The sequence below is a fragment of the Dermacentor andersoni genome, chromosome 3, assembly GCF_023375885.2.
Source record: "Dermacentor andersoni chromosome 3, qqDerAnde1_hic_scaffold, whole genome shotgun sequence".
Classification (NCBI taxonomy): Eukaryota; Metazoa; Arthropoda; class Arachnida; order Ixodida; family Ixodidae; genus Dermacentor; species Dermacentor andersoni.
In genome coordinates, this window is record NC_092816.1 from 104,926,644 (window position 1) to 104,937,704 (window position 11,061).

Consider the following 11,061-nt stretch of genomic DNA (forward strand, 5'->3'; position numbering starts at 1 on the left):
TTTTCTCGTGATATAGGTAGAACCGGCTCTCTTGGTAAAAACCGTTAGCGAGATATAAGCCTCGTCTTTGTTTGAAACTTCGAGCGGTGCCACACCGTTATAGTTGGGCAAATGTGTAATGCGGAGAAGCGCGCTCGCGAATTTCCTGCATTCGCGCGCACGACCTCGCAGGGCCTCTTCCAGAGCGCGAGAGAACGTTTACACGCGGTCATACAGAAACGGATTTGCCGCGTATTCTCCCTGGAGGTTGTTCCTCGCCGTAACCGCTCCATCTGGCGTAACGAGGCGCGGCTTTGCTAAACCCTTTTATACGACTATTAGACGCGCTCGTACGCACCGTACGTCAAGCAGTGCCAGAATTGATGGGGCTGGCGTGAGCGAGCGCTTTAGCGTGCACATATATATAGTTCGCCGCTCTTGTTCATGCGCCGTCCATCTTTCGTTGCTCTTTCCCTCGCGCTCCATTGTTCTCCGAGTCTAGCGCTTGCAAACCGTCATCACGTCGCCCGAACCATCAGCGCGCGTAGGCGGTGTGTGTATACGTACGCGTTCTTTAAAGGTCCGGAGCCTCGCTAACCCAACGTACATACACGGACACATACACATGCACGGCCCACATAGCTTCTTCCCTGCCATCGGTGTTTCTTTCTTTTCTCGCTACGGTAACGCGTGGTTCTATTAATAAGCGGTCTGGTTTTGGGGGGCTGCATGCCGCGTCACGTTCGCGTGGCTTCGCTGGTGGCCTTTCTCTCTCTCTCTCTCTCTCTCTCTCTCTGCGTGCGCAGGCGCGCGGCGTCTCGACTCCGGAGCTATAAAACCGATGCGCTCCTGTCGTCGCCGTCGTTCATGACTCAAAGGGGTAACCATTAACGAGGGCGTTCCCATGGAAATGAGGTTTATGCGTACGTGCTGCTGCCCTGACGAGTGGTTCGTTCTTTCTTTTTCTTTCTTTCTTTATATTCGTGTTTCCGGGTGCCTATTGACTTCCTCAACTGCCTGCGTTATAAGGGGAAATCGAAAAGCAAGCGCTTTAACGATCATCGTTAATGCCGCTGTCTCGTCAGGCGCCGTCTTTCGGTTCTCTGATAAATGAGTTGCTGCGGAGAGATCGAAGTGGAAAATGACTGGCCTATATATATATATATATATGTATATATATATATATATATATATATATATATATATATATATATATATATATATATATATATATATATATATATATATATATATATATATATATATATATGTATGTATGTATGTATATACTCCATATTGGTCTGTTTGAAAGCTAAAAACAAAAAACACACAAAAAGTATCTATGGACTTTCTAAGAACTTTCTTGTAAGGCGTATCTGTACATTGATTCAATCGGGAGCCTAAATTGTTCGAGCCATTTGTGGAATTCGAAAGGCGTATTCGCACAAGTCAGAAAAGCTTCACTCGGTATAATCAAGAGGCTTTCGCCGAAGCAAATATTGCAATCTGAAATAACTAAAAGAAGGAAGTCATGAGAAGCCAACAAACACTGACACCAAGGACAACATAGGGGAAATCACTTGTGTTTAATAAATGAAATAAGGAAACGATAAGTTAATGGAAATTAAAGTGGATGAAAAAACAGCTTGCCGCAGGTGGGAACCGAACCCACAACCTTCGCATTTCGCGTGCGATGCTCTACCAATTGAGCTACCGCGGCGCTGTTTCCCCATCCACTTTCTTGGGTATTTATGTGTCCTAGTAGAACCCTGGGAGTGTTAGCCAGCGCCATCACTCGCATACCTTGGCGGCGGACGTGGAACGTCCTTCTTGCCGCAGGCGTCACGAGAACGTGACGTCCTCGTGACGTTCTCGTGACGTGACGTCTTGCCGCAGGCGTCACGTTCTCGTGACGCCTGCGGCAAGACGTCACGTTCTCGTGACGCCTGCGGCAAGACGTCACGTCACGAGAACGTCACGAGGACGTCACGTTCTCGTGACGCCTGCGGCAAGAAGGACGTTCCACGTCCGCCGCCAAGGTATGCGAGTGATGGCGCTGGCTAACACTCCCAGGGTTCTACTAGGACACATAAATACCCAAGAAAGTGGATGGGGAAACAGCGCCGCGGTAGCTCAATTGGTAGAGCATCGCACGCGAAATGCGAAGGTTGTGGGTTCGGTTCCCACCTGCGGCAAGCTGTTTTTTCATCCACTTTAATTTCCATTAACTTATCGTTTCCTTATTTCATTTATTAAACACAAGTAATTTCCCCTATGTTGTCCTTGGTGTCAGTGTTTGTTGGCTTCTCATGATATGACTAATAAAAATCGGGACCCTCGGTTAACCCCCTCTCTTCTCATTTATTAAAAGAAGGAAGGGCATGTAATATTAATAAATGCAATTGTTACAGTGCGCATGGGATGCAGAGCCGAATTCGAATCACATTTGGCATAATAGGGAAGGCGATCAAATTACCACTCACCTATGTATATAGCTACTATATCTCTTAATATTTTTTTAAGCGGGCTATGCGCGTATTGGGAAGAAAAAGAAAACCTGACTACGCGTGGTTTCATAAACCTGGCGCGTGAGTAACAGGACGCCAACATTCCGATCAGGGCGCTTCTACAAAACGCCGGAGAGCAGATTTATTTATTCACTAGGTTCAAATTGGGAACGTTCTCAACGTTCTTCGACGGCCCCTGTGATACAGCAAATCGCCACGTGTTTACTTTAAACCATTGCTTTTTGGTTGGGGCCGTTCCGAATCCTTGTCATGTATATAAGATGGCCTCACCCTTTAATGAAGGTAACGTGGGACGAAGGCATACCCCAGTTCAGCATTTAAACCACAAAGTGTACTTGAGACTTTGCAAGCGCCACGTTTCTGTGCGATGGGTTTTCTCTGCAAGTATATATATGTGCTGCTGACTTGTCTTCGACAGGCAGCTGTAGCTGTACGGTTTAATACGTTCTTTGACTTGGAGCACCGCAAGTGTTCAAGTCGCTCAAAACTTTCTTTGACGTGCACCGACCTTCCCAAAGGTCAATCCTATTCGACGCCATTATTGACGGTGGCGTCGATCACTTGCCCGCTCGTCTCGATCAGGTCAGTTTCCCATCGATCCGCCCATGTCCAGACTAGATAGAGAGTTCTTGAAACCACCGTCGATTTCGCGTTTCTTTGTGTCAATTTTTGCGTTACCTTCCTGGTCGATGTTCCTCTGGTCCCGTCCAGTTATAATGTGTGCTGTAGATGGCAATGAAAGATTCAAGTCATGTCTACTGATGAAGTCAACTGCGTTTCAGATTCTGGCCGGAAGTTGTTTGGAGGCTGAGCCAAAACCTATACTACTGCTCTGCGATTGTTGTTGTTGTTGTTGTTGTTGTTGTTGTTGTTGTTGTAGCACGGCTCGCTGTGTCGAGGGAAAGGCTCGCGTTGTTTGCACACGGCCAGTGGCTATAGGAAGACCCCCGTCGGGTTCGCCCTTGTGCTTTGTCGCAGGAGACAGGCGATGCTGCTGCAGCAGGCGCCGTCTTCCCTGCACGGGGGTTCCCAGGGGTCGTCGATGGGCGGCCGCATGTCGGCCACCAACCACCACCACCACGCGACGCTGGTGTCCGGCCAGGAGGACTCGAGCGACGACGACGACAAGCTGGACGTCGGCGAGGCGTCGGACCTCAGGCCGGACGGCGTGCTCGGCTCCAGCCCTGGTCGTGACTCCGGTATGGAATCTCTCTCTCTCTCTCTCTCTCTCTACACGATGCGCACATTCGCCGTCTTGCGCAAACTTTTGCGTCTGGCGTGCCGGTAGCTTGCGAAAGGCGCTTGAGCATATATAATTATAAGCTGGAAGCCGAGACTCTGAGCGCACTCTTTTGCACGTACGAGTATGCCAACACTCTTTATATATATATTACTCGTTGTGATTTCAAGAAATCATATGTATACGTAAACAGTCGGCGTAATTGAAAAGGGAGAAACAGCTATATGATTTGACACATTACGTAGCTTCCGTATACTACAACATCCCACGGTGTATATATATCGGACACAAAGTCAGAGTGCAGCGGAAGCAAAGGAACTTTACAACAGTGATGGTGCTATATATCGTTGAGACAGCTGCTCAAGTCGTATTCGTGAGTACATCAGAGCAACTCAATTGAATAAGGGCATTTTTTTTTAAATTGTCATAATTCATAGAGCTAACGTCCTCAAGCGTTTTTTTTTTTTTAAGTATAACAAATGCAATATATAACAACACCGCGGAAATAGCGAGGCTTTTGTTTTCGTGATCCCAATTCCGTTCCTCTGCACTCCGTCACCGCAGAAGACCGGCGCGACGACCGCCTCGACGGCCGCTCGCCCCTCAGCAGCACCGGCTCCGTCGACCTGCACGACCGAGGCGGCAAGCTGTCCTCGAGCGCCGCGGCCTCGGGACTGCCGCAGCCGTCGCCCCTGCTGCCGTACTTCTACCCGCCGTCGCTGTACCCGCCGGGGCTGACGCTGCCGCAGCTGTTCTTCCCGGGCGCGGCCGCGGCCGCCGCAGCGGCAGCCAACCCCGCCGCGCTCTCCTTTCTCATGGCGGCCAACCACCCGCTGCTGAACCCGGCCGGCTACTCCGAGGTAGCCGCCAGGCTGAAGCAGCACCGCTTCTCGCCTTACGCCGTGCCGGGCAGTCCGTTCGGGGCGCCTTCGCCGCAGTCTCCGTTCCGGTTCCGGCCGGGCGGAGGCTTCCTCGACGAAGACGGCTCCCCGCCGCCCGCTCCGCGGTCGCCGCTCGAGACGGCCTTTCCGAGGCTACACCAACGGCACCCGACGCCTCCGTCTTCGTCGACCTCTCCGCCCCCTCTCATACCGGACTGCGGGACGTCGTCCGCCGCTCCGTCGTGCTCGAGCAAGCCCGGCACGCCCGCGAACTCGGACGACGGCTGCAACTCGTCCTCGGAGGGTTCGCCCTGCCGGAGCACCTCCGGGGGGTTCCCCTCCGGCGTCTCGCTGGCTGCCGCGTCGGCGTCGTCGACGAGGAAGCGCGCTTCGTCCCCGCTCTCCTCGCGGTCCACCTCGAGCGACCTGAGGAGCATCGAGAACATTGTGAACGGACTCGAGCAGCGTCGCAGGGACTCGATGGCCGCCGCGGCCGCGGCTGCCATAGCGGCCGCGCAGCAGGACAGCAAGGCCGGCTGCTAGTTGACAAGATCGTGTGCAATGCGCGTTGTGCTTAGACGCTCGGACTGTGTGCGCCTATGCTGCACCGCTACCCTCCGTGTCGCGGTGGCTTCGCGGAGCACTCGTGGAAATCTTCTGGTTTACGTCTCGCCGTTACATGTACTGGTGAATCCCCTACCGCGTGCGTGAACGTCGCTTGATCTGCTTGTTGGTGCTGCGACAGAAGCCAACAACGGTCTTGGACGTCGTTTTGTAACAGTGCAGGGGCGGTAGAGGTTATTTTTATGCCGTGAGGCGTAAGAAGAGAAGAAGGAAGACAGGGAAGTTCACGGTGCATGTCAGGGCGTGCTTACGTCAAACGCTTACGTTTACGTCATTTTGTCAAACAAAATGTAAGCGAAGCAACCGCAGGCTCCCCCAGACTTCTTCTTTTACCCGACCCTTTTTCCTCGTTCCCAGCGAGGTGATACGAACGAAAGGCATTATCAATATCCATATAGCGCCTCGATGAAACTGGGTTTTAGCCAGTGATGCTTACTGCCGCGCACACGCGAGCATGCATAGGGTGCTTCGCGAAGCCAGTGGGGGCGGAGTGTGCGAGTGTACATTGTTCGCGTCTGCAGGATGTTGTGTAGAATGTCCTTTTTGTGTTTGTATGTCTCTGTGCGTGTGTTTGTGCACGACGACGCACGTCCGCAAGCATCGACGGACCGCAAAGCTTTGCTGGTCAAACTTTCTGGCCGTGTGCCGACGATGTGCGTGAAACTGTTGCTGTGGACTCGGGACGAGTTTATGTGCCGTATACGTGAACGTCATTCGTATGTGCCCTGTGTGTTATTATTATTTTTGTTTTTTTGAGGCTGTTTCAATTGCTGGGAGCGCTTGTCATCTCTCAGCTCCGCTACGAAAGGAACGTATGTATACGTAACTGTATGATATGATGATGATGGACTCGAGCGTGGTGCGTGACTTGCCTTAAGAAGGTTTTGCTTACGAAACCGCGCGTATACTGAACGGAAAACGGATTTATTGCGAGTGCGTAACTAGAAGCTGCACTTCCTTTACTCGCTCGTCGTGTCGGAGTTGGCAAGTTTGCTGGCCTTGTGTTACCGGGATAGCACAGAGCATTACAGCGCGTAAAGCTGAGGTTGGTTGACGTAAGTGTGCTGCAAAAGCTAAAAGGGCCACGCCGACTTGCGTGGACAGCAATTCGAATGACGGAAAGAATGGTCGGTAGTCGTTGCATTCCGCTCGCGACAAGAATTCGGTGTTGTCCTGTTGTCCTCGCGACCAAACTCACGCCAAATGTCTTTTCTCGGTGAAAATTGTGAAAGAAAGCGACATGTTTACGTTTAAAATTCTGAAACCATTCTTCTACACTCGGAGCAATGCAGTCATTGAAGCAGTTCAATGCTATATTACACCGCAATTTATTTTTTTAAGGAAGAGAAGGTCTGTGGTAGTAATTCGAAATAATTTGAAGCCATTGCGACCCGTCTCTTTCGGCTGGCACTCGCATCGCCTAAATTCAAGAGCACGTACTGATTAGCTATAGAATCATTGTGTCTTGGTGTGCACTGACGTGCTTTTGCTTTCTCTCTTATCTAAAGCAAATGTCGTCAAGTTGTTGCGCGAAGCATACGTTGCGTGACCACACATGCGCGTCACAAGTAGGCCTGTTACCTCGAAGGCTGCGCACGTATTTCTGAACAACAACAAAAAAAAAAAAAAAAAAAAAAAAAAAGCCGGTTGGCGATGGTTAAGGCTTGTTGCCGCAGGTCGTGACGCTATTTCCAGCCTCAAACCGAGATATCTTTTTTTTTTCTTTGCTTGTCTCCCGACAACGCTGCAATCGAGTGAAACGAAGACAAAGTGAGGCCTGCTATGTGCGTTTTCTGTAATGCTTACAACGCCAGTGTCAACAGTATCGCTGCGACTTTTCTCCCGCAGTCGAGGCCCTGAGAGAACTTAAGAAGGAACCGTGGGCACACCGCCAATAGTTGATATGTACATAGATATAACTATATATAAAGTATAAATATATAAATATGTATACAGATGACACAAAACAGCTGCAATATCTGCGCATATGCTAGAGCTGCATGTGACGCTAGAAACTCGCCAGGCCATGTTGTGTGCATTTTACAACACCCTTCCAGAGCGTATATATTTTTTTTTTATTATTTGTAGGCATGCGAAGATTACAGGAATGAGAGCTAGTTTTTTAAACTTGCAATGCTGCGCAATCTTATCCTTGTCTTCAACTTAATAGAATTACCTATGCACCCAGAACAGTGCTTCGCGTTGGCGAGAGTGTTGTACTTATTCCCCGAAGTTTCGCCAATCTGAAACAGCATGTGATCGTCTGCGGTCGGTATTCAGATGCAAGCAGTAGTATTCAGAGCAATTCTGCGCTTACGCGTCACCTGACCTTGTCTGGTCTTGAATGCATACCCGACGCGGGAGACATTACACCGTGCATATATAAAACAAAAGAAAGGCGTCGTTACCTTCTTCACCTGAAGCAAGCCACAAGTATAATTCTTTTTTTTGTTGTTTTTTGAAGAAATCCTGACTAAATTTCACTGCGCGCGGCATCGCCAAATCCGCAATAAAGCTGTGCAACAGAAATGAAACAAGCTCGGTGCAGAAGTGTGCTCACCTTGTCGATTCCCATGCAGTGTTTACGTAGCAGCGATCACTGAATTTTGCCCGCGCGGCGCGTGAGTCGTGTATTCATCCGCGCCTAAATGTGTGGTCTCGCCGGGTGCCCGACACAGTCTACAGGTATTTTTTTTTGCTTTTTTTTTAGAGGGCTGTGGATATAAATACGTGTAATGCGCTGCCGTAAAGACCAAGATACTATGTGGGAAAGCTGAAAGAACCTCGAAAGTGATTTCCTTTACGCTTTTTTCGAAAGATATACGACGGGTGCGAATGCGCGCTCACGTATGGCTGTCAGCAGTGAACGCCCATTTGTGTCTTACCAAAGACGGTTCCTTGACTGCAAGGGATCGGAGACATCACAATTTCGATTGCGTCTTCTGTGTACCTTTTATATATATTGCGCTTCCACTGACTGTTTGCAAATGACGGACAAAAGAAACTCGTCAAGCGTGCGATAACTATTTATGAGCTAGCTTTTTCTTGTCTTTCTGGCCAGACGAGCTTACCCTCAGTGACAACCTAAAAATTCACTACACAAGCTTCCGCCCAGAAAGCCGCACTACACCGCGCCTGTGTGTCGGCGCGCTCCAAAACATAGTTCCCGAGAGACGCCGATATCGATCGACGCATGCATCCTCCACTGTGACGTCATCGAAATGAGTGAATGCAATTGGCTGGAGCATCTACACAAATATTCCTTGATTTGAAGAGCGGTTCATTCACCGCCGCATTCTTTGATTTGGACCTGTCGCCGATTATTGTGCAATCGACGGCAACGTGACGTCACGGAGTGGGCGTGTGAAACGTTATGACGTAAACGAAATCGACTGTCGTTACGCACTCACGAGATGCTGGGTGGAGAAGAAATGTATATCGAGCAGTGCAAAACATCATTGCTTTTCGACACTGCGCAATCGACGCTGTTTTGCGAACTGATGGAAGCTTATAGAGCGCAGGATCAGGCAAAAACACTGGAACGAAGGAACATGCAGACAGAGCACAGTCATGCGACTTTATTCACTGTATAGCATTCGCACATACAGATAGACATTCATGGCCTTTTCAAGAACAAGACTAACCAAATTTGCCCTACCAAAGGACTACGAGCCGTGACACGTGACGAAGTAACGTGAAACCAACATCACGTAGTACACACGACTCGTGACCGTGAGTGGTCGGTCGACATATCAGAGAAAAAGCTTTCATTCCGGTTATGGCCGCGTGTACATATACGACGTACGTACATATAGGGTGTGCCAGGTGATGTTGGTTTCACTGTTCTTCCTCCCGTGTCGCTGCTCTGTTTATTCTTTGCGTCTGTTTGAGTTCTTGGTTTTTGCATCGATAAAATATTGCCCGATAAGGTTGTAGCATGCGTGCTTGTGAACAAATTTGGAGGACAGCGCCCAGTGGACGTTTCTTTGTTCCAGTGTTCTTGTGAGATTACGCGTTTAAAGCTAGCCATAGATCTCGTTCTTTATGTATATTTTTTTTTTTTTATTATCGTTGCTTATCGGCAGTGAAGTGACATCTGACGAAAGCTCAAATTCTGATGTCTCCGCTCCTTTGTTCCTTTCCTTTGCATTCTTTTTCCCCTTTATTTTACTTTTTATTTTATTTTATTTGTATGTGTGAGTACGCACTTTCACGTGTGTTCGTGTCACTGTGTGAGCGGGTGCAAATCCAGGAAGGGAAAAAAAGAAAGAAACCAACATTGCTATGTCTCGCTCTCGCCTCCATTGCTCCATGCAGGAGAAATCCGCATCGCTGTACATAAATCCACCTGCATGCGTTATTGTTCAAAGAGGAGCGAGAAAACGAGGGACAGAACACTTCTGGATGAGCGGAGTGATGCGTGTCTGAACAATAAAATGAACTACGACTGTATAATGAAACCAAGAACGACTCTACATGCCTGGTTATTTCTTTTGCCTTTCTCTCACTCTGCCTTGCTCTTCGGAGCTACGACGTCTCTCACCGCGTTCGACGGACACGTCATGGTGCACAATGGTAATTAGCAAAAAAGTAATTTGCGGTGCTTTTAATATAGTGCCGCTAAGAAGTCTCAAGAAGGCTCAGCGGAAGTACGGCTCGCGTGTGTCGTGCAGCCATTATTTCCCCGTACGTCGGTAAGGTAGGGATAAGAACATTTTTACTCTTAGAAGAAAACAACAAACGAAATGTTGCATGGAAGAAAATATACGTATTTACAATATACACAGTTACGAGGTTGTAGCTCAGTAGTCAGGGTACCACCATCTACCGATCGTCGAGACACTTCAACCTCCTCTTCACCTCACAACGTCCTCTTGTTCACAGCGGCACAAACTCGTATACGTGACAATATATACGTTTTTCATGCTCAATCCGCATAAGCTTGTACGGCTTGTGTGAGTGACTGGGTAGTCCACAGGTAAATGAACCCTTCACACATACTGCCCGGTCTTGGCAAAGTGTGCAATAAACATGGCCTTCTGCCGTGCGTTTATTGTAGTCGTGTGGGAACATTTGAAGAAAAAAAATTGCAACGGAAGATCAAACATCCTGTTGTGTTCGGAGCAGTGTTTTCGGGAAAAAATGTTTCGCAGATCCAGCGCTAATGTTGGAATCTATATGTGAAGCGAACCTTTGGCGAATGGGTCAATTAAATGCTAACCGATTCAGTGCGACGCGTACAACTGACGTTTCATTGTGCTTAGATTTAGGTGCACGTTAAGGAACCCCAGGTGGTCGAAATTTGCGGAGTCCTCCGCTACGGCGTGCCTCATAATCAGAAAGTGATTTTGGCACATAAAACCCCACAATTAAAAAAAAAACTGACGTTTCATTGTAAGCAGCGTATAATCTCAAGCAACGCGTGTGTCAAGCAAAGAATCTCAGAGGGGAAAAAGGGGGATTTGCTTTAAAAAATACAGTATTTAAATTGTCGCTCTTAATTCAGTCTCGACTGCAATATAGCTCCAATAACAACTACGAACTGCAGGAGCGTCGCAGTGCCAGCCACGTCGCACTTTCCAAAGCGACTCGGTGTACGCTATATAAAGACGTCGACGACAGCTAGGACAACCTAATTATAGTGGAGATACAAAACAAAAACACACAGAAAACAGGAGGCAGTGAGAGAGCATATATTTGCGAAGCAGGCGCCAGGCAAAATCGGATTGCTCGCCGAAACTGGAAGTTCGCGGGACGTCCCAAGGGAAGGAAAGACGATCCCACTAGAAAACTCGGTCCAGGGACTCGG

General features: G+C 48.8%; 1 protein-coding gene and 2 non-coding genes across 5 annotated transcripts in view; 2 read left to right on the top strand and 1 right to left on the bottom strand.

The window, feature by feature from the left end:
• LOC126540690 (uncharacterized) overlaps positions 1-9,719 on the top strand; it is a 115,367-nt gene extending 105,648 nt beyond the window's left edge. For 2 of the 3 annotated variants that reach the window (XM_072287269.1, XM_072287270.1), the window contains exons 5-6: positions 3,486-3,706; positions 4,312-9,719. In XM_072287269.1, coding sequence (XP_072143370.1) covers positions 3,486-3,706; positions 4,312-5,171 — 1,081 coding nt within the window. In that variant the 3' untranslated portion in view covers positions 5,172-9,719. The remainder of the gene's footprint in view (positions 1-3,485; positions 3,707-4,311) is intronic. The other variant, XM_072287271.1, reaches the window with a different exon arrangement.
• TRNAS-CGA (transfer RNA serine (anticodon CGA)) lies at positions 1,627-1,699 on the bottom strand. The gene has a single exon. It is a non-coding gene; the product is annotated as a tRNA-Ser (tRNA).
• TRNAS-CGA (transfer RNA serine (anticodon CGA)) lies at positions 2,102-2,174 on the top strand. Its single transcript has one exon. It is a non-coding gene; the product is annotated as a tRNA-Ser (tRNA).
• Positions 9,720-11,061: the final 1,342 nt, after the last annotated feature.